This window comes from Sabethes cyaneus, chromosome 1 (genome assembly GCF_943734655.1).
Source record: "Sabethes cyaneus chromosome 1, idSabCyanKW18_F2, whole genome shotgun sequence".
NCBI lineage: Eukaryota > Metazoa > Arthropoda > Insecta > Diptera > Culicidae > Sabethes > Sabethes cyaneus.
The window spans coordinates 32,771,436-32,796,535 of record NC_071353.1 but is presented as its reverse complement, the minus strand read 5'-3'; the positions used below and the strand labels follow the sequence as shown (position 1 = coordinate 32,796,535).

The 25,100-nt window shown below is 39.3% G+C and overlaps 1 protein-coding gene across 1 annotated transcript in view; it reads right to left on the bottom strand.

The window, feature by feature from the left end:
* Positions 1–20,008: 20,008 nt before the first annotated feature.
* The window catches only part of LOC128745543 (uncharacterized), a 195,056-nt gene continuing 189,964 nt past the window's right edge, over positions 20,009–25,100 (bottom strand). The window contains exon 6 of the mRNA XM_053842618.1: positions 20,009–20,166. Within this exon, the coding sequence (XP_053698593.1) occupies positions 20,009–20,166 (158 nt within the window). The remainder of the gene's footprint in view (positions 20,167–25,100) is intronic.

The window sequence follows — 25,100 nt, the reverse complement described above, 5'->3', positions numbered from 1 at the left end:
TTACCAAAGACAGTGGAAGGACAGCGCACAGTAGTCCAAAAGGGCGAAAAGTGGAACTTTTTTCCTAGTGACTTTTGCTTTCATTTTATCATTTATGGTCTTCAGCACCTTTGTTCGTATGAATATCCCCCTTAAACTAGAACTGTCAAAAGTTAGTCATCGCTTACTATAATGAAAATAAAAAAATAACTTTTTTGTGTTAGGAAATATAGACATAGTTTCTTCAGCAAAGTTGTAAGTATTGTAAAAGCAAGCAACTTTGCTGAAGAAATAAAATTTCTATCTTTATCCAGTACTGAACTATAGGGCTTATTCTTTAAAACTTCTTAAAAAATTGGTTTTTCATACCTAGCTTTTGTTAGCTGCATTTTACATGTTCTAGGCAATTATCGAAGCTCTTAAAATACACGTTTTTGTAGAAGACCGCAAATCTCTTGGACCTTTACTTGCTGAGTAATCGCATATTCAAGCTTTAAATTTCCATAGCTTTGCGAGCCCATGGGGTAAAATGAGGCAAGCGGATTTATGAAATCAGCATTTCAACTTAAAGCTTAAGTCAAGTACTATAAACTTGCATAGGTTCTGCTTGTCCCCAACCACCCAAATGAGAGTACGGCAAGCATACTTTTTATGTATTTCGCGTTCGCGAAAGGTTCGATACACGTCCATTTTTTTGTGTTCGTAGATAGATACATGGTTTCTTCGGCAAAGTTATGGAAAATATAAAGATAAACAATTTTGCTAGAATTTTGATAGAAATGACATTTCTATCTCTATCGAGTGCAGATCTGCAGAGCATTTTCTTTGGAAATTCTTTAAAAATAAGTTTTTTATATTTCGCGTATGTTGGTTGCATTTTACAAGAGTATATGGTTCTAGGCGATTACACTAGTTAACAAAATGAAACAAAAAGCGTGAACTCAGTAAGCTGAAGGTGATTTTTCATGTAAAATTGGTCGTTGAATCCGAAAATGTGGTCAGAAAAATTTAAAGTAGGATGGTTTTTGATATATGCATTAAAGTTGAAATTTTGCTTGAAGAAAAAAAGTACATGCACATAAACACATTTTTTCCGGCTGCGGTGCACCAATTTCAAATCTCTTCTTTCCATATTAAAGAAAATTTGCGGAAATTTGCTATCGATTCGTTGAACTTCATTTTTCTGTAAGAATAATAGTACTGAAGATATTTGAGAATTTGTTCACAACAAAACAAAAAAGAACGTAGGCGTGTAGGGCGCTATATCTCTGCATATTAGCGTTGGTAAGAGGAAATGCTTATCAACTTAGGGACTGTATAGACTCGATTCATAATGCCTGATTTTTATTTTCAGGTATAATAAATTTAAGTTTGTCACGTGGTTCAGTAACTCTTTCATGTGCATATTATTTTTCGATATAAATTGAATTACGGCTTATGACCATTTATTATATTCAATTTATACAAAAGGTATATTTTATATCTTAATTTTCGTAATTATGACTTTACAAGAAAATTTTCGAATGTGATTACATACTGAGTGTTGTTTCGTATGGCAATTTAGCATTGTTCGTTTTCGTGCCTCGCTCGTTGCATTTTTCCGAAAGCGGTGGTTTTTGAAGATCATTAAATTGACTTGGTCACACTTAATAATGACGTGTTTACAAACCAGAATGTATATTGAAGCATTTTAAACGACACATTAGATACGTAAAATCGTTACTTAGGAATATCGCGCGCGTGACTACCATTATATGATAATCGAATATCAAAAACTTGATAGCTTTTGAACAACTGCCTGATAAAGTAGTCAGGGTTTTTAAGTATTTTTTATGATCGAAGGATGCCAAAAGGTAACTCGCGCAACCATAGTTTTCGATGTAATTGCTAAATTGATACTTTTGTCTCAGGACGGCGTTCGGGCATAGCAACAAATATCTATCGGTATCTAATAACTGCTCGCAATGTTGCAAATTTTCATCACGATGAAGGCTCATCACCTGCTCATCAGCGATTTAAATCTTATCAACTGGCAACTCTATCGTATCCTGATTGCTCGCGATGAATCGCCGACACAAAAACTGGTGAGCAAAATATGAATTGATTACGCTCGAAATACTCGCACGGTATCTTTGTCTCACACTCATCGCTATAATCATCGTTAATCGCTGTCATCCAACCGAGAATGTATTTTGCGATGAAACGTAAACAAACATATTTTTGGCAAATTACAAAAGAAATATTGCTCGTTCAAATATAAAACGTTATTCGTATCACATGTAATAATTATGAACTTGTCAAACGTCAACATATACTTGCAACGCCATACACCACCAGTAACTTCAAGCGGCACACGGACAAACAAAATGGTTTCAAGATTTAGTTTCAATGAAATGCAAACCTGGTGCAATATTATTATTATTAATTGGTGCCTCGAAGGTTCGAAGCTATGAGAAATAATACATCTACTTCTTGTGTGACTAACGATGAAGGCTGATAATAAAAATATCGTCGGCTACTGTTCAAAATTTGATCCTGGTACACTCAACGTGAATGTTGAAAAATTATGAATAGCATGTTAAAATAAATTTATGAGATTAAAAGTCTTCTGGGTGTAGAAGAACGTTGATGTTTTGAAGTGCATTGATGTATTATGTCGCAAAAATGTATATTCCAAGTATCTCAGGTGCTAAGCGTCGAACTGAAAAACCAACATAAATGTTAGGTACATGTTTTTTCGACGGTATAATTCAATATCCGATAGCGTTATTGCCTGTTTTCAAAAATTAATAAATCAAAGCTACTCATCGCGATGAGTCAAAATGCGAGGTATTCGTTTTTGATTGGATCACTAGCGATCAAATCATTGCATGAAAAAGAGTGAGTGGTAATTCGCTTTTCTCTCACTCGCATTAAATAATTCTCAGCTAGAAAAGCATTGCCAGAGAATTTGACGTTATGGAATCACCTTTGAGTGTGTTTCGAACCGAATCAGTACTTTTATCGATGAATAGCAACAATAGCAGTCTGCTCGTGCTGTTTCGGACAAATCGAATAGGTTAATAGCACATAAGCTTCGGTATCGGTGAACTGATTTCTCATAGTTTTTTTTATATCAATATTTCAGATTTCTTAAAATTGAAAAGCATAATGGAATCACTCCAAATATTAAAAAAACAAAAACAAAATAGAAAGCATCGCAAAGTTTAAACATAATTATGATCCAATAACACAATTATAACACAAAAAGATCATAAAAAAGAATAAATAATAGTACCTGCATGACAGAAAACGGGTTGTAAGAACCAGAACACTCACATTGAAAATATTTATATTAAATATATCCACAATCTAAGAAAGCATTCAACTATGACCTATAACCCAAAGACAATAATTAAGTGCAATGACAGAAGTAATTAAAGAAAATCACTTAAAAATCATATCTTTAAAGTACACAAAAACAATAACATCAATGCATGGGAGGGTCCATCAGGGTACTTGTTTGAAGCAGTGTGCTTAGGGAGAGCGAAGTTGGCAACTCCCTAAGGTTAACCTTGGCCCGGCTAACAACACATTGTGGATAATGAGCGGGCCCTTCTCCCCACCTATTGGGGCCATTCTGCATTGGGAGGGCTTACTCAACGATTGACTCATGTGATCTAGTTTCTGGAAGGAGATTCTTAAATACCCTTGGCACGTTGCTTGCCGACCGATTCCCTTTTGGCCCTTCATACAGGAGCTGGTAAACGTGACCAATCGTTATGTTTGTACGATTCCCCTTGTCAAGATATGCCCATTGATATGAACAGTTGTTCTGCTAAGATAGGTGGTAGTTCCCATACATACATACATACATACATACATACATACATACATACATACAACAAAACAAAAAAGAACGCATTTTTTGGAATAATTTCAACTGTATCAAAGGTTTTAGACAAGATTAACGCATTTCAAAAATTTCATTTAATTTGGGACTTAAAGGCCGATAAAAAACATAGAAATCATGGGGTTAATGATAACAATCGGTTGAAAATTGTAGAAGCTATGACCATTTTACTAAAACAGTTACTGTTTGGATGTAAAGGGGCTATTGGTGAGCCCTATGACCCAGCTAAATGGCGTTTGTTCATAGACAGCATTAAGCAGAGTTTGAAGACTGTATAGGATAGCGCCTCTAGTTTCTGAAAATAAATAACAGAAGTTGGCGCTAGTGTTTCATCACGCGTCATGTATGAAAATATGTTTGAAACTATTCATGTTTCCCTGTTGAATACAACAGATGTCGTTGCTAGTAACGCATATTGTACATATTGTAAACAACCCAATTTTGCGCAACAAAAAATTTACTCAGCTTGGCAACAGCACTCTCTCTTTCATCTCTGTTTCTTTTGTGTTTACCGTTTAAGGCGGTATAACCTTTGACATTTGAACCAACAAATAGTCGGTAAATATTGTTTTTGTTTATCGCGTCCATGTCACGAAATTTAATTTCTTTGAATTGAAATGTCGCAAAAATATTCAGCTCCCGGCTCTCGTACGGTATCAAAATCACCTTCCCGGGCTCACGGAAGAATGATAGTAAGATGCAATGGAGAGGTATAGGAAAAGTTTGTTTTTATTAAAGTTAGGCAGAAGTTATGAAAATTAGATAACATTAGATTAGGTATTGTTTAGACAGGTAAACATAGATAACCGTCAAGTTTTGAGAAAAGCGTCATCTCTTGAAAAGTAACGGTTCATCTGATATCCTATTACTACACCAGGGTTACACATAATCCTCGATTCCCGTAGCCAATGCTACAAATATGTGAATAAATAAATACTAAAAATACTAAGCATGAGTCAAATGGCTCTACATATAATAAAATACAGTTAAACATAATTAGAAAATTTGCTCCCACCTTAATGTTGATGCGTATGTGTTTGAAAAATAAAGAGAGGAAAGATAGCTAGATAGAGAGAGAGAGAGAGAGAGAGAGAGAGAGAGAGAGAGAGGGTTATTTGTGGCAAGTGGACAAGTAAGAGGGTAAGAGCTTAGTAAGGGGGTGTTTGCAAGAGCATGGTATTCAAATGCGCAAATATTACTGTTTTAGTAAAATGGTCATAACTTCTACAAGTTTCAACCGATTGTTATCATTAACCCCATGATTTCTTTATTTTTCAGCGGCCTTTAAGACGCAATGAAATTTTTGAAATGCGTTAATCTTGTCTAAAACCTTTGATACAGTTGAAATTATTCCAAAAAAATCCGTTCTTTTTTGTTTTGTTGTGAACAAATTCTCAAATATCTACAGTACCGCCATCCGGGGTGAGATTGGGCCAAAAACCAAAAATGTTTATTTGTGAAAATTAATTATATCTATAGAAACTGGTGACCTAAATTCAAAATGATGATGAAAATAACATATTTATTCATAACTTAGAATGGAACACAGATAATATTAGCAAATTATTTAGCCTAAACAGGGTTTCAAAGTTTGCGATCAAAAATACTCGGAAATAACGCTTGTAAAAAATGTCCCGCATAGACCAACCCAAACAAGAAATCGCATCAGCTTGCTATCTTGAAGGTATATAAACTAATCATTTACAATGTATTAAAAGATTATTATGCGTTGGATAAGTTTTGATTATGAAAATAATATTTTTCGAAACTTTGTACTTTTCGAGCTTCACGGGGGTGAGATTGTGCCAAGCCATAATGATCGATCCAATTTGTGGATTTCACATACACAACAAAAATACGTCAGTATACACCAGTACACTCACATTCTTTACTATTGAGCACAATATTTTGACAGATTAGATTGCATCATCCATTTTGGAGCAAACAGCATCATAGGTCTGCTAAATAATTTAAACTAATTTTTACTTATTCTCCGGAAATTTCAGGTGCTTTGAATAAACACTCTAAAATAAGACGAATATATTATATCTTTTATAAACTGTCAGTTTTAAGGACGAGAGAGGGGGTAGGATGGGCTAAATGTTCTGCGGTCGCGGGTTCTCGAACGAAGTAATGGTTACTTTTGTTAAATGATCAAATAGGTATGCCCCCTTAGGATACACCCCTTCATATATCTCCCCCTTGTTAACCCTAGAGACTTTACTGGCAATATAAAGGCTGTCCATTGACTACGAACTCATTTTTAGTTGTTTCAGACCTCCCCGGGTTATTTTCGTTCATACTTTTTGTATGATGCGTTGTTTTTGGCCGACCCCCTGCCGCTGATAGTCCACTTAGTTCATAAACGGCCCCATATGAACTACTTTATACTGATATTTCTGTGTATTGCTTATAAACATGCTAACGTAGACTGTTTAGGTTTTTAGCTTAACTTTAAGTTTGTGGCACAATGTCACCCCCTAGAAGGGGTGAGATTGTGCCAAAGTTCATGCACTTCCAGTAAAATTAGGTTTCATTGTAACTAAACCATCTCTACGGTAGTTGTTAATTGAACAATTTAGTACATATTGACAGGTTTGAAATCAAATTAGGTTCTAAATTGTGTGTATACTGAGCTAAAGAACAAAAACATATGCTTTTTTGGCACAATCTCGCCCCGGATGATGGTACTGTTATTCTTACTGAAAAATAAAGTTCAATGAATCTTTTTTTCTTTAAGCAAAATTTCAACTTTAATGCATATCTCAAAAACCATCCTACTTTAAATTTTTCTGACCACATTTTCGGATTCAGCGACCAATTTTACATAAAAAATCACCTTCAGCTTACTGAGTTCATAAATGCTGTTAACTAGTGTTATTGAAAGACTCAAAACATATGTTTTTGCAGAAGGTTGCAAATCTCTAGGACCTTTCTTTACAAAGTTATATCCATGGTGCCATCGAAACAGCTGCGAGAGAGGTGGTAGGCACGACGCGTGGAAGACAGCGTAACAGCTGGTTTGATGTCGAATGCCAGAGAGTGGCAGATGGAAAGAACCAGGCCAAGAGTCGCATGCTCACTTGCCGCGTCAAAACAGAGAGAGGTACAGAGAGACTAGAGCTGCGGAAAAAAGAATCCATCGTCTAAAGAAACGCGAGTACGAGGAGCACGTGCTCGCCGGCGCAAAGGAGCGATACGCCAGCAACGACAAACGGAGTTTCTATAATACGGTGAGATGCAGGAATTTTGCCATGCCTGTGATGTGCAATGATAGTGTTGGCAACCTGCTTACCGACAAAACGGCGATAGCAGCCAGGTGTAAGCAGCACTTCGAGTCACTGTTGAATGGAGAGATAAACCCGGAGATCAACACGGACAGGATAGGAATTGTAAGCGATGGTCAAGCTGTGGAGCCACCAACACAGGAGGAGGTTAAAAAGGCAATCAGTGAGCTGAAAAACGGTAAGGCTGCTGGGAAGAATGGCATCCCGGCTGAGCGTCTAAAAGTGGGGAGCGAGCGGCTGTACGAAGCAATCCACCGGATCATTGTCAAATGCCGGAGGAGAGGTTGGATGGCCTCATTTGCCCAATTTTCAAAAAGGAACATCGACAGGAGTGTAAAAACTATCGAGGAACATTGCTCAATTCTGCCTACAATGTGCTTTCCCGTATCCTGTCCTACAGACTGAGACCGTTAGCGGAGTCCTTCGTCGGCGAGTACCAAGCTGGTTTTCGTGAGGGTCGCTCCACGACAGATTAGATGTTTACCCTGCGTCAGTTCTAGACAAGTTCCGGGAGTACAACTTGCAGACACACCATCTGTTTGTGGACTTTAAAGCGGCGTACGATTCAGTCAAACGAAATGAGCTGTGGCAGATAATGATTTTCTGACGAGATCAGGTTGCGAATTCGCACAAAACTAGCGCTCTACAGAACACTAATTCTCCCGGTGGCCCTTTACGGACACGAATCATGGACGCTAAAGGAAGCTGATCGGCGAGTGCTTAGGGTTTTTGAGCGTAAAACTCTGCGATCTATACTTGGTGACAAAAAGGAAAATGGAGTGTGGCGCAGACGCATGAATCACGAGCTGTACCAAGCATACAAATACGCTGATATAGTGAAGGTAATGCAATGTGGCAGGCCGCGGTGGGCTGGACACGTGGCCAGAATGTCCGATGAAAGAGTAACCAAAAGTATGTTCAGCAGAGAACCAGTAACAGGCCGTAGACTCCGCCCAAGTAACAAATTTAATTTTAAGATGCACTTGAAGAGGTTTCCAGAATTTGCTCCTTAAAACCGAATATAAAACTTGCAATTCTACAAATCTTCGATAAAACAGCCATAAAACCCTTATAAATCTGTGGAGGCCCACACTAAAGAAGGTTGTCAAGAATATTTCTAAAGGTCCTTTTAAAACTTGTAATTCTTATCGATATGTATTCATAGTGACTTCCAAGAGCCGGTTGAAACTAAAAGAAAACCACCACAAGTGTTGATGATTTTATGGTTGTCGTCTCAAAGAACACTTGCAAGACATCATACACTTTTCACAGTCTTTATTTTTTTAAATTGACTGAAAGCTATAAGAGAAAAAGCATTCACAGATATTGCTTTTCCAAAATGGATATAAATGAAAATAAAAGCAGCTGCTTTGTTGTCAATCAATGAGAAATTTTTCATGTCACGCTCAGTTTGTCGATGTTTTGTGACATGAAAGTTAGAAAATTTTAACGCGCCGGTTATTTTCGTTAGATTATTAAAAAATTTAATTAATAAAAAAAATTCAATAATTTCATGAAGAAGTTGATAGCTACCAAATTTTTAACAAATTGCGGCAAAAAGTACTTTAAGTGTCCAAACATTTATTTGAAAATATAAGATCACTTATGGTTTTGCATAACAACACATTTATAAACGCCCATATGCAATTCGCTAGAATTTCAAAAGTAATCCAAACAGTTCTGTTCGCCATTTTTTCAATGGTTTTATCTAAATTAACCTGAAAGCGCTTATTAGACTAACATGTCTTGCACAAGACAAAGAAAAATTTTCCAAGAGGTCGATAAGTTCATCTATACTTATTGTATTCTTGAAGAAGACAATTTGTGCTTGAACAAGAATTGTTTGAATTACTTAAGGGGATCATGTTTTTTGCAAGATAATCATTCTATCATAAACAAAGAAAACGTCAACAAAGTGTCAATGTAAGTTGTTTTTTGTGCTGGAGGTTCACCTACTTATATTGAGTTTATTATATTTTAAGTACAGCAGTCATTATGCTTACCCATATAAATTGATTTTAAAAATTAAAAGTGGGCTGCACGGCAGTTCCATGCGTAAAGTTTAATCTGCAAAATTTTTTATATACTTTGTCGTTACAACCGTCTTTAAAAAAAATATGCTTCAACTGCTTCAACCCCTTCGAACATTTTCCCAACACCGGCTAATGACCTCTATATTCAATTTAAAAAATACAAACAACTCTACAAACCGGCACCGGCACCGCCTCCGCCAAAATACAATCGAACCAAACTTTCTAATAACATACAAATCTACCATTGATGCATCATCACCGGCATAGTCCTTCCTCAGCTCATTTGGAAATCTTCATTGTTTTTTGATTTCGCTGATTTTTCATATGAAATCTTGCTAAAGTTTCGCGCTAAAGTATTTGTTCAATTTTCTCCTGGTTCAGATGCCCATTTTGACAGATCAGTTGTTTACGCTCGAATGTTCTTTCGTCAGAGTATGATTTCTCTTACAAGAATATACGGTTTTAAGACGGTTTTATGGTAGCATTGTTAAGACAAACCAATCTTGCAGAAGAATGTCATAAATTTTTGTCAAAACTATTGCTAGGTTTTAAGGAGCGCCGTTTTTGAGCAGAAATCAAGTATCCTTTAAAACCACTTCTAAGGTGAATTACACTTATTGATATTTCAGTTTTATACGTGTTTCTTCAAGTCTCCTTCAATCATACTTCAGAAATGTTAGTCAAATAAGATAACAATCACTTGAGAAAAAACATTATAAGACCTGATAGATTTTGCAATGCTCTGATAAAACTACTATAAGAAATGCATAAGACCAATTTGCTATTGGATTGTTACTTGGGCGAGGCAGACCCCGCACCCGATGGGTGTGTGCTGTCGAAGACGATGCACATTCAGCTGGTGTTCGTGGGGATTGGAGAACGACAGTCCAGGACCGACGGTACTGGAGGACCATAATTCGTTCGGCGCAGGTCCGTTACCCGTTGCCACTGAAGTAAGATTCAAATTAAACCTAGCGGCCATTTCCAGATACCGCTTCGCATTGTACTTGGAAAGACCGCTTTGTCATACCACAGACAAACAGATGAGACACTCGCGTTAATACCATCGTCCAATAAAAAACCACTCATTTTTCAAAAAAGCATGTTTTGCAACATGGCCACACCGCGGCGCGCGTTTGTTGCTTCGAGTTTTCAGTGTAAAACCATATAAATGTAAAAACCACACAGCATAAAACCCTGCAAATGCAAACTACTCCGCAACATGCATAACAGAGGGTGCTAGTGTGCAAGCAAAATGTGTAGGACGATGGTTTTTAAAAAATTTTCTTCTAGATGTCATGTCAGTTCGTCAGTGGTCATACTATCAGGCATCCTGTATCCTCTATAGCTGTATCACGCGGTCAAAACAGTCGAGCTGCCGGCGGTAATAAAAGAAAACACATCATTGGTGAAGGATGGACCGAGTTTACTACCTTGCGGAGCTTATGCGCAACTGATTGATTGAAGAAACAGTCGCCGTCAGCGTACTCTGAGCCTCTCTTTTTCAGATGCCGATTTTGAATTCTACCTTAATTTTTGCTTTAAACAGTTAGGTTCAGCAAAGAAAAAAATCACTTCTAGTTCTTGATCACATAAAAAGACATAAGAACGATCAGATTCAGATTCATTGACATAACTACTTGTTAATAATACACACATTTTGTCATGATCTGTACAAATCAAGTCAGGTTAAGTCAGAAATTGAACAATTTCCACATGAAATTCCCTTCTTATTTGAACATTTTCTATTTATTTATTTACTCGTTAAATGGTTTAACATCAGCCGGGACATCCAGCCGTCATCCTCAATAGTTTTTGATTTTTCCACTGGCGCTGTGAGTGTGACCTCGCCCGGAGATCGTCATCACGTGATTTATTGACTGCAACACCGGCGCGCGATCGCATCGTTGCGGCAAGTTGCGCCGAATCGTTTAGGTAAGCGACGAACGTGCTTTTGCCACATTGAAGTTAACTTCGCATCTTATCGGGAAGCCTGAATGATGGTGAGAAAATTATGACCGTTTTTAACCACTATCGTCAAGCTACGCTTAACAGTCGTTCCCAGCGGCTGAAAGGATTCTCCGCGCGCGACGGTACTGAACGGGTGGTGAGGGAGTGGTATACGAACGGAAAGGTAGATATACTGTTAGCTTGTCAATCGCAGGAAGAATTTGCGATACGGCTGCCTGCCTATAAGAAATTGTGTCTCTTATTTGGTGGTTGGGAGTGTACTTCTTCAATTCGGCCATTAATAATGATTATAAATGTGCCGATAATGACGTTTATGGCACGAACAGAAACTGTTTATTTTCGGCACATTTGGAATGTTTGGAGTAGGAGAGGAAAAAATTTCACTGAGCATCTGGGGTCAGTGAACGGTTTGACGAGAGGTTAGTGTGATATATTTTTAACATAAAATTCAAGCATTTCATAAATATATTCTTTTATTTACTCCAATTTGTTTTCCGCATTCAATTACAGAGCATATTGCTGCTTCGTTTTATGTTTGACATTTTTTGCTACGCTGCAACTATCATTTTGCGTGTTTATGCTGTAATTTTTCTTATATTATCCATGAACAAACAACTTTCACAATCATTTGTTTAAGGGTTTTACAGTTTCATTGTCATTTAGATTTTTGTTTCGCCTTACTCTATCTATGCCTCACAGTCCACTTATGACTTTCATTTTACAGATTTTTTTTTTTACAAAAGCCATCTACATTAATTTGCGGATGCAATTTTTTTGGTTTAATTTACTGTATTTTAATTGCCAACTTTCGGAGCATCAGTTTAAATTACCTGTAACGTTTGTCTTTTTCTCTGTTAAAGTACATGCATCAACAAACGATTAGCTTTACCATTGACCTTACCATCCACTATTTTGCCTATCGGTCGCATCCATCTAGATTTGTTTGTTTTTTTATATCATTTTTGGTATATTTTACATTAAGGCTAATCACTATTTACAAAAGGTTGAAATGAATGAATGTGTGACTTAAAGTGTTCGATATTGAAGCATCCTAAAAGTGAGGCTTTCTCTTGTTACTTGCGGTAATGTTGCGCAACATTTCGCTCAGCGCGTGTGGTGCGTGAATGCCTACATTCGGGCGGTTAGCTTTATTTAGCATTAATACAGTAGAGCATCTGTAATTGGCATATTTTGGCAGTTTCATCAATTCAAAACTAAAACGGGGCTGAACATAAATCATTCTGATAGACAATCAACATGCGTAATAAAATAATTAAGCACTGGCATTTGACCTCAGAAAAAAGCATCGAACGGACATAAAAAACTCTTTTATCCTTTTTCAAAACACCTCGGCGATACTGTGCGTGTGTGTCATCAATCTGGCTGTGCACAATTGTTTATTTGAATCGATTTCTACGGACGCAAAAACCTGCCCGGGATGAAAAATCAACGGACCTGAATTGGATGCATTTTTACGCTCGAATCACTTTGATTTCATTTGAAGAGTTTTATATGCGATACGAAATAAGCTACCAGCCATACATAACCTGGCACAGTTCGATGGCTGATGAATGGTTTTATCCCTGGCAATTGGATCTCCAGCTCGGCATGCTCGAGCTCGCCAATGAGAATCCCGGACAGTTCATGTGGCACTGATTCGGCGTCGATGAACGGAATGCTTTTCGCTAATTTAGAGTTTCAAAATATTTATTTTTTCGCTTGGATTGATCACCCAAATTTTGTACAGTCGAATGAAGTTCACTGATGATGGTTGATGGGTGAAGATGCTGCAAGGGTTTGCAATTAATGTGGCAATAAAATTTATTTTCATTTTATTCTGGCTTTACAAGGTTTTCGGAAAATCGGGTAGGGAGGGAACATGGGCAATGGTTGCACAAGCAGAGGCATTGGAGGTGTTAAGAAGCGTGAGTTGAGCCGATAATGGAGAAAATTGTCGTTGGTTCCTAATTCGCAAAAAAGTGGATAAACTTAAGATAGTTCAAGAACCGAAGTTTGGTAAAATTTGGCCAGTGAGCTTTGGCAGAAAATATTTCTGTTTAGCTTAAGCATTGTTGTAGTCAAAATTACTACCTATACGTTACTTTCGGCGTTACCCACATGAATAACAAAAATAACGGAATTAGAGTCAAAATTACTAGACATTGCCATAAAAGCTAGTAAAATTATCTGAGAACATGTTGCATGTACAAGGATCATAGTAAATTTGAATAGCTTTTTCATAGTACACTTACAAAAAGTCCTTCGTCCGTATGGAGAGGTCACTCTCGAGTCTTTTTTTCTTTATTTCTTTATTTATTTTTATATCATCTGACAAAATTTGTCTTAATGAACTAACATAACAATCAAAATAAATTGGATCTAGTAATTTTACTTTTAAACAAGTGCGACGGTTCTCCAAATTCGAATAGATGCTCAATATTAGTGAATAACCTCACATTGAATGCTATGCTATGCTAGTTTGTACGGCAAGATTCGTGTACTAGCATGGAAGACGTTCTCAGTACACGTTGCGATGCACAAAAGTTCATCATGGACAGGAGCTCCGGCGAGTCAGTGTCGCCATTCAGCACTTTGGTCATAAGTAATGCTTGTTCTAGTTTGCGACGTCGTTCAAGCGTGTCCAGTCCACGCAGATGACAGCAATCCGGGCAAGGTAGGAAGTTGTTGGGATCTCGCCAGGGTAAGTCTCTTAATGCCAGACGTAGAAATCTTCTCTGCACACGCTCGATTCGTAAGTTCCTTGCAAGCTGGTGCAGAAACCACGCATGCATTCTCAAGTAGGGGGCATACAAGGGAGCAGTACAAAGCTTTCAAACAATGAGGATCCTTGAAGTCCTGTGCTACAGCGATGAACCCAAATGTGACATCTGACCAAACATCCACTACTAGCCACTCACTTAACTGCTTTTGCGCGGGCATCCACTCCACACTCGACCACACTTTGTCAACCGACCAGATACACGCTACCGCATATTTCCCAAGTATCATGCCAAACATACCTTTACACACTTCAGGCAAAACCTTACGATATAGTATAAATAACCGGATGCAACACCAACTTGCTTGTTTGCTTGCTTTAGAAACAATATTCGTACGGTGCCTATCAAACGCCAGCTTAGAGGCCAAAATAACACCAAGATCGTTAACATAGTAGACTCTGTTTGCTTGCTCATCAATTCTATGGACGATTGAGTTCGATAAAATGTAATCACCTCGCATTCAGCAGCGTTTATTATTAAAGAATTTGGTTTACACCACGTCACGAATTTATCTAATAAAATCTGCAGACGATAATAATCCTCGGTGCAACGAACCATTAGATAGATCTTTAAATTATCGGCGTAAACTAGTCAGCAACCATTTTCTAAGGCATATGAAAGCAAAGCCATGGGTTTATACCGTCTTTAGACATTACCCTTCTTTATCGACAGACTTCGCAGCCGGCTGTTAGAGTACAGGAAAATTACGGGGCCAGTGCAACACAATCCTACTGACTCTAACTAGCAAGCACCGCCTAGCCGAGATTCGAACGTACGACGACTGACTTGTTAGACCAGCATCGTACCTCGAAGCTAGCTGGGCGGCGCAGGCATATGCTGCGTCATTGAAAAATGTGACGAAAAGAAGAGGGCCAAGCGTATTGCCCTGCGGTAAATATGATTTGCTTGTCAATGCGGGTGACAAATCGGATCCAAGCCTCACTTGCAAAACTCTATCACACAAGAATGACTTTAACCACGTGACAAACCGCTGTGAAGCTCCAAAACGTAAAATTTTTTTAAGCAGGATTTGATGATCAATTCGGTCGAATGCAGCTTTAAGACGTGTATAGATCACATCAACTTGCGCTTTATCTCTAATATAATTTGTCGTAAAATTCAAGTTATCCCACGGTAGTTTCGTACATTTTAGCGATCACCACACTTAAAGACCGGAAACGTATACGAATATTTCCAGACTTCAGGGAATTTTCCTTGAGACAACGATGCGTTGAAAATTAAGCATAGTGACGCAGTTAGAATTTCCATGCAACGCATTGCTGTTGCAACGGCACAAAAAACAGCTGGAATTCCGTCCGGACCAACATAGTCCATTTGAATCGCACAGAGTGTTGCCGTAAGGGGATGAACTGTCCTTCAAGTTATTCAACATGACTATTGAATAGAGGCTAGGATGATTGGATTACAAATCGATGATAGGAAGGTAGGAAGAAGCTCCAGGGAAAATAACGTTCGCCTCCCACGCCTCCTTATTTACGACGATGAACTGGAAGGGGTTGATGAATTCATATATTTGGGATTTCTGGTCACCGGCCGGGGTGTCCTGCACTCAGTGCTTATTTAAATGTAACACCTCAGCCAAACAAAATTAGAAAATGTTAATATGAAGTATTTATAGAATCAATTATTATCCATAAAATTGCTGAACCAAGTATTGCTCTATCTTAAATATTTACGGCGCACTTCCAGTTCACACCGGGGCGCTCTTGGTCCACATGCGGCGCCGTTAATGAATTGAGGTGTCACGCAGTCACAAGCTCTTCTGGAGTGACCAAATGTACGTACGATTCCGAAGCTCCGAATCCTTCTCTAACTTCTTCTCCAGCCGTAACGCCATGGGATAGTTATCGGCGAACTCCGGATCACCCGTCATACATGCTAGGCCAGTTTCGGAGTAGTCGCCGATTCGTTTCGTAGTCTTCTCGAGGATCTCGTGAGATTGTTTGTACTCGGTTTGTATAACCAATGTTTCCAGTGCGTAGTGTATTTTCAGTGGCTTGAGAAACTGGTCGCTAAATGTTTCATGCTGGAATCCCAGAAATCCACCACCCGATTTGGTTGGATCCGTAGACCGTTAATCCGAGCTTACAGCGTACCACTACAGGATCAACCACTGCACCGATCGTCAGAGTAGAAGCGTGATATTGTGGCGCCCTTGTGCGAACATGCAATGTGGTGTCCACTTGTTTCCTAATTCAGTGTTCTCGAAGTTCTTAAGAAAGTCGAGATCTAGCACGTTGAGCCCCTCTATTCCTGGTGCCGGTAGTATTACAGTCTCAAGTTCGTAGAGGACTACCGGTCTGATTAGCATTTTGTACGTCGTCAGCTTTGTCCCTCAAGGAGCCGATCGAAGCGTCTTTCGGAGGAAAAAGTAGGCTCAACTTCTAGTTGATAAAGATAAATCTGGAGAAGCTCGAAGAATGCCATGAAGTAGAAGCGATTTCAGTAAAAGTCCACCCGAAGATGGATCGCAAGGTAAATCTGAGGTTGTGATAAAAGTGAGGATATAAAAAAGAGCACATTCTCGTAGAGTTCGAGCGATTGGATCGACAGGGCAGGTGCAGGTACAAGTCTGACCGATCCAGATGGAACTGGTCGCGTGAAATAGATTAAGCCAAAGATTACCAATTATCTCGTGAATGCCGGAAGAATAGCCCTTGTTTTTTGGAATGTACTAAGCATCCAACGAAGCTTGTGAGTACTCGAATATCGAACACCTTGTGCGGCTACAATAATTGCTTTCGGTATAGCCATCAATCAGCTGGGCGAAAATATAGAGGCAATGAGCTTCAAACAACATTTAACCAATCTGCTACTCATCTATAACCCACTGCACGAGTGGGTGCGTTTCAAGCGAGGGAAAAAGAAAGTATCCATCAGAACTTTCACTGATTCCTTCTCTGAAATAGTGTCGGATCCCTGCGAAGTGACGGTCTGCTTGAACTTCGGGATTGCCGGAAAAGCCCAAAGCAAATCGAAGGAGTATGAAGCGGTATACAATCACAGCAAAACCAAAAGTCAAACAAGTGGCGGAGAAAGGATGAATGCGGAGCTGTGCAAGGTATGTCAGCACACAGATCATCGTTTGCGGCAGGACTTCAGAAACCTCTCGTACACTATGTAGGCACACGTAGCACAGCTTCCATCGTACGACGACTTTCATGCGTACTATACGCATGAAAGTCGTCGTACGATGGAAGCTGTGCTACGTGTGCCTGAACGATCACGGATCGATGCTATTCAAGTTCAAGCTGAAATGCAACGTCGGAGGCTGTAGAGAACCGCAAAAGGAACTTCTCCATTCAATTAGCGGCACCATTGAAATCAACGCGCACATCCGGACGAACAAAGGTACGTTGTTAATCATCCCGGCTGCTTGCACTGTGGGAAAAAATCCATCATTGTGCTGACCTTCCTGAACAAAGGAGCGTCAATAACCTTAAGCGTTACTGGCGTCTACAAAATCTGACTATTAGTGGACGGCCGACATTGCAGTAAAGATGGTTTCCAATGGATGATCCTGTGGATGTCACGAGTCGGAGGAGACATTGTTGAAGTCCACAGCGTCGATAAGTTGATGTTGCCCAAGCAAACATTTGACGCACAGGACCTCTTCACGGAAATGCAAGTACATGCGAGGCTCTCATTCCGCGGCTGCAACCGTCAAGGCACGAAAGTTGATTTACATTAGCCAGTTCATGACTGCATATATCGCCTGTTTGCAGCGTCATGTAGCAAGCAAAAAGCCTGAGCCTCTTAGTTGGTCTCGGGGTCCGACACTGGTCTAACAAGCCAAACGTCGCATGTTCTAGTCTCGACTGGGAGCGATTGATAGAGCCAATAGAATCGTTGCACTAACACTACTAAGTCGGATTACCACTGGTGGGGTCCAATCTTAGATCGAAGTAGAAAGTTACTGTAATCAGCTCGGAAGTCGAGCAGCGATTGAATGGAGATAATGGCTTCGCTTTTCTTTTTATGTCGCTACGCATCCACCACAAGTTTATCCTGCTTCTGCAGCAGAAGCAGCCACAACCACAAGATTGGCGATCGTAATCGTCATCCGTGCCTGGGACAATCCGTCCGTGCACACGGAAAATGTATGGGAAAATTTTAATTTGAAAGTTTCCGTTGGGTTTCACTATGTAGCGATTGTAAAACATTCTTTTCAAGAAAGCTGTAAAAATGATGTATCGAATCGAATGGTATGCGAACCGACAAAATCCGTTCGAAATTGCAAGAGCTATCATGGTTCAAAATCTTTCATTCTAGCGTGACACTGGCTTCAATCCAAATCTTGGATTGACACCCTGCGGTAAGACGCGGTAGAATAATATGCTAGAGTTTGAATTGAATTCCTCAAATAGAAAAGTTTACAATTATCATATGACCTCCTTCAGAGAGTTTTGTGAATAAAAGTCCCTTCGCGAGTTCAATACCAACATATTTCCCATTCAATTCGATCATATAATAACGTTTCGACATATCGTCATCAATTCCTTATTTCTGAATGAAATTACAATTAAATGGAAAACATATCCCTTCAATTATGCACAACATTAAAAAGCTGTATGGAACCAGATTTCCCATCGGCTGGTACTTATTTCGATCTGTAATACTTATCAAATGAATTCGTTTGGCAATTTTTGTTTCGTTTTAATTCATTAATGGAACGACAACCATTAGAGCGCATCCAGAGTCAATTATTTTAAACACCGAATCTACACGATATTTATAGAACTATGCTTTCATTAATTAATAAACGCAAAATCGGATTACATCTACAGCTGAATTGAATTGCTAAGAAACTGATGACAAAATCGATTAGTAAATGCTCATAAAATAAAAACGATCGTTTTCAATGCACTCGAGAAAATTACGACTTGCAAATTACTAGCGAATAGAGACATTAACCCACAGTGCAGTGCCGCACGGTTGTCTACTTTTAGGCGTTTCACGGTACAATTTTCGAGCAGCGCCCTTTAATTATCACCGCCCGAATGTAGATACGCACCGGCTGGTAAGCATCTCAGTGACAACTATGCTCTGATAGCTATGCCGCGCGTTGGGTACTGTGTTACAAAACTAATATTTCTTAATTTAACTATAGATATTCAACATTCAGATTAACGCGTAGTAGCAGTAATAATATATCCATTTGCTATAAGCTCAGCTGCTCGTGCGCTGCACGGCTGGTTACGTGCCTGTCGCTGTCGGCTAACATTCATCCTTGACATTCACACAGCAATTTTTTCTCCTGCCACTCACTTCAGAGACAAGAGTTTCTTCTCAGCTTGCCGCTGCTATTTACCTACACGTTTGTCTATCACACATGTCTTCGCTGTCGTTAAATTTAAATTTAATTTTATCATTTACCAGCAAGTCCTCCCCTGTCGAGTAGCGCTTCAGCATAGCTCGTTTCCGCCGACTGCTAGGCTAGTAGTACATCACTTCCCGTTAGTCGCATTTGATAACACGGTCGTCATTATGACGACGGTGTAAATGTTCGAAACAAGCCATGAATGTGGCTGGCTGCAGGATCAAGCAACGGTGTCCTAGTCTTGACGTTCTGCACTTTTTTCCTATTTAAGAGAATGTACAGCAGTGACACTAGAGTGAATTAAATCTACTTTTACTCGTTCTACTTTCAATTTTGCCGAGACTCTCGCCACGGATGGGTACAATCCCCACGCCTTGTATTCCCTTGTCCTTACTAAATACATGTGCACTAATTATATAAAACAACCACTATACAGACCGGGTGTTCGTCATGGCGTACCCTTTTTACACAGGAAAGGACCACGACCACGAATGTGTAGAAGTTGGAAATGGGAGCTTGGATAAGAAACATGAACTTTGCGCTGGAGTGTCACCCCGGACCACTCTCGATCGGTGGTCGTGTGTTCAACAACAGCTCCTGTCGGGCTTTAGTGGAACGTTCCCGGTGATGTTGGGAGGTATGGCTAGGTTTGGGAAGTATTTTTCAATTATCGTATCGTTACGTTTATTTTCGAGTGGAAAGCGTTGCCGGGCAGCTTAAGCTGACTATCTTCGTTCCAGCGATGAGGCGATGAGGGATCGGCTCCGAAGAAGCGGTTCATTGGCCAACGACAGCAGGGGAACCACAACCAACAACAGGCAGGCGAACAGTAGCATCAGGTTCGATGGGATGCTAGAACTGGATCCCGATCCGGTCAGGGTTACTGAAAAGATACAAAAAAACAAAACAAAAATCCATGAAGATTAAAATATTTGATTTATAATCACAGAAATAATAATACGACATTCAGTTACAGAGTCACTTTAACACGAATGCCACAAAAAAACCGCCGGGTTAGGTTAACTTAGGTCGCCATTCGCTAAAGCCACCCCATCGAGTGCCGGAACGGATCTAATTTTAATTGCATTGTTCCCGCTAACCAGGGCGAAAAATTGCTTTTCCGACAAAACGATATCCGCTACGCATGTCCGTCTCAATTTAGTCCCCAAGGTAGGAAACCAGACGCCACCCGAGCACGTGCAAGAGGGAACCATATGCTCGTACTCCGGAACGTTCGTCTGATTGATTAATCAATTAAACCTTTTTGAAGTCGAGCACGCCTTTGTGTTTGAAATTCGACATTCCGGCCTTTGCTTCCGAGGCCAGCCGCCTGCCAGGAGGAGCAAGGAAAAAAGGAATTCTCTTCGAAAAGACCCTTTTTTACGCCGACTCATTCTCGCTGGATAAATATAGAAAAATCCAAAACTGCCAATGTCGTGCATGATTGCTTCTTTATCTCTCCCCGGTTCACTTAACGACTAAAGCAAGGAACGCGATTAAACGAAAAACAAATTTTCGTTCGGATTTTTTCCGTTCCAAGCATTGGAAAGTTGCTTTTCTGCTCCGTTCTGGGCGCCCATTGTTGAGCTTCGAGATGATTGAGCTCTCTGCGCTTCGGGCCAATTTTGAGAATCATTCTAATCAGATTGTTGAATGTTCCTCGGTTGATTAAAAGTTGAACATTCTTGTTCGGCAGTGGATTGATGCGAACTAGCGGTATAGGGTAAAGTGGTGCAGAATGCACCGCTTAAGCAAAACATCATTTTGCAGAGCAACGGCGTGTTTGTCCCAGGTTTTTCAACGTCTAAAAGAGTTTGGGATCTTTTTTACACTTACTCCTGGTGAAATTTCCTAACAAAAACCAGTATTTTTTGTTATTTTTGACGATTTTTGGTAAGAGTCAAAATCATTATGTGAGGCAGAACGCCAAAGCCCGTGGACAAAACGCACCAAGTTTGCCCAGCTAGGCGTTAAACGCACCCAAAAAATTTATATTCAATCACGTATTGTATAAACTCCCAAAACTAGGCTGCCGAAATGGCGGAAGCGTTCGTTATAGCGTTTGTTACATACGCTTGTTTGCTGGGATACAATGGGTTCATATCTCAACATAATTGGCAATAAAATTTAATCATCTACTTTTCTCCAACTGATGTGTGATGAAATCTTGTAAGTTAAACAATGTACAATTAGGTTTAAGGCAAATTCTAAGTCCTATACAATACATAATATAGCTACATTTTTAATAAATAATCCGAAACAAAAGATGTACTGCAAATTAAAAATATTTTATAACTGTTCGATCCCGCTGTGATGCATTCTACCCCTGTTTTGTATTTTGAAGTTTTTTGCAATATATGTGAAAAACATGCCTAGTTAATGCCGTTATTGTGATGAATCATCGAGTATGACAGTATCAATTAGATAGACTGTATTTATTATGAAATTTGCATACCGACTAGTGGTAAAAGTTTAAGAGAAAACCGTTATTTCTTTTGATGTCGTTTGATGCTTTTACATTCTACACAATTATGAATTAGCTTGTTTTACACCAAAATAAAATGCGCATTCATAATTTTACCAAATAGTTTCCGCGTTTTTAAACAATTAATAGCATGGGCCATTCTACCCCCCCGGTGCGTTCTGGACAGTCTTACCCTACATAACGTGAGGCCGAGAATTGTATCTTCGACAGCTTCCGTCGATTGATTAAAATGTTTTTTTTTCTCGCTCTTCTTGTAGATGAAAGTTTAGTAGAGACCTGTCGTCGTGCTACGATTGAGATGCAAGGCGCGCTACGATGTAGCTTTTTGGATGGAAAAGCCTAAAAGCTCGAATTGTGATATAAAATACATTCATTTTATCTTGCATTCAGGATGTATAGATCAGGTGGTGCGTTCCTCATTGCACTCTATATAAATCAGTTATTAAAAAAATGTCAAAATTCCACTGTCCCATTCCACTGAATTTCTTCTTCCAAGGTGGTGCACGCCACGACGAAATCATCGTCCGGCTTGGCATGCTGGTTGATGATCCTGGACAATACAGCAGGGCTCCCATACTTATCAGTCGAGACGTACTCCATGGAAAAATTGTAGTTGAACAAAATGAGGGCCCAACGTAGGATCCGGTTGTTGGCGGTGTAGACCGGGGTCGCCTTTTTGGACTCAAAATCCGAAGTAGCGGCACATAGTCCGTTTGCCACCTAAACTTCCTTCCAAAAATGAACTTGTGGAATATAGTGGCTTTCAAAACTGTTGTCAGACCTTCACGATCCGGCTGAGAGTATCGTTTCTCTGCAGCATTCCGTGCCCGGGAAGCGTGCTGGAATACCTTAATTTGGTCATCAGGGAGCTTATGGCTATTTGTTAGTCCAACTCCATCTGAAGACGCGTCGGCGGACACTTTAATCTCCTATCTTCAAAGAAACTTTAATCTCCTGTCTGGGAAGTGATGGGTGAACAAGAGATTGGGAGACAAAATATCTTTAAATTTATTGAACGCCTGCTGGCATTTCGCATCTACTTAGACGTTAAATCGTCTTTGAGTAATTCGTCCAACGGATAACGCAGAGTCCTTATGTTTAGGACAAACTTTCCGTAATCGTTTATAGCGCCCAGGAAGGAGCGAACCTTAGTGACATATGTTGGTGGATGCATGTTCTTAACTGATGTAAGAGTTTCAATCTGCACCTTCACAAAAGAGCACTTCGCGAGCATACGGTGAACCCGTACTCATGGATCCGCTGTAGAACTGCGTGCAGGTTCCGTTGATGCTCTTCAGTGTCTTTGCCTCCAATGACAACATCATCCAAGTGCCCAGAGGTACCCGGAAGTCCAGCCAGTAGAGATGGTGGATCTCGAAAAAAAACCCGAACCCGTCAGGTTCGTGCTTGACAATTTTACCAGACGCCGGGTTCGGGTTTGTCCGAAAAAAAAATTCGGGTTCAGGCTTAGCGAAAAAAATAAATTCGGGCTAGGGTCGGGTTTGGATTTGGGTAATGAGAAACCGGACCATCTTCACAATCCACGTGTAAAAGTATTGTTTTAAAATAATAAAACAAGCAATACTTTAATGATATTTAGTATGATTTAGATATCAGCTACACTGGACAGGTGGCTTTTTAGACGGTTTAGTGTTTTCAGATTTAGATCGAGTTATATACACCCAGAATTCGTTGGTTGGATCATGTTATAACTGCGCCCCAACGAGTGATTGGGTCGACTGACAGAAGACTAGAATAGTCTGCTATCACAAATTGTTAGTTTGTATTCCGATTTCAGAAAAGCTTCGTGCCTCGGTATAGTTGTAAGCCCAGTTAACATTTTCGTACGTATATCAAAGTGAAAAAATGAGAAATATGTACCGATATATATCTTGGAAAATCACACTAGATGCTCGAAACCAGCATATGCGTACTATTTTGGAAGCGATATACGTACTGCAAATTATTCGTAAACAATTCACATTTATAAGTATTTGTATACGATGAGATCCGACTCAACACGATTAGTTCCATGATCCTATAGAGTAAGGAGGGGTAAAAGTGCGATGCGGGTAAAAGTGCGATTCAATGATTTATAGGTGCAGATTCCGAGTAAATTAACTACATTGGCATGGATGGGTGAGTACTTTGACAGCTTGAATCTAACGTAAACTTTGAATGCTTGCGAAGCATAGTTGCAGAGTTATGGGGAAATGTTTTTTTAGGGCGGTTTTGATGTAGTTTTTCGTTATACGGCAAATACGATATCAACAGGAGGATATTACTTGTTGAAAATTTGTAGCAGCGTTTTACATCACTCACATATTTGTTTTGAAAATACGGTGAAAAGAATTTACAAAATATATTTCGCTTTTCCGAAATTTAATCTAACCCCGTCAAGCGCCTAGCGGGGTACAAGTGCGATTCGCAGACGGGGCAAAAGTGCGATCCATGAACGAGGCAAAAATGTATAGCTAATTATATACAGCTTTAGGCACTACATTACAGATACTAGAAATGGAAGATCTGCAGAAAACTGTGTGCTCTACAGAAGGCCGAAGGAAAACAATGTTTTTACGCTGATGAAACAAAAAACAAACGTTTGGAAAAGTTTCGATCTGACAGGGGCTGCAATACACCAGCGCAAAATGGGAAAGGTGTAAATTGAGAATATTCCTTACCGAAACATAACGCAGATTGAGGATAATACGCTTTTGTTAGCTACTGCTGTGCTAAATTCATGGATTCGAGCTTCGGACTTTTGCCCCGCGGTAATCGCACTTTTGCCCCACTAGTGGGGTAAAAGTATGAATTGGCACTTGATCAGAAGAATGAAAAATTTATTTTACATAACACCATTATTCCAGACGATTTATAGTTGAATGTGAAGACATTGAGTTACTGCATCACTGTAAAATATATTTTGTTGTTGTCCTTCTTTATATCGCAAGAAAATTGAAGACAACTACAAACATCGCATTTATGCCCCACTCTACTCTACAATTCTGTGATGAAAATCGTATATAATTCAGTCGTCATCATTTTGTACGATTGAATATAGACTAGGGTGCGATTTAATAAGCGTTGTGTACGATTTCGATTTTGTTTAAAGACATTTAAGATGATTTTCATATATTGATATACGATTTGTGGTTTGCTGGGAGTTTAAGTGTCTTCAAAAGCAATCTCGTTTATGTCTGCTATCTTTAAATTAAGGTGCTAGTGCTTTAAGCTAAGAACTAGCTTTTGGCTATTAGATATCGTTATAACATAATGAAACAAGATCCAAGCATTTCAAAATAATTTTTCATGTAAATTTTTCGTTTCGCTTT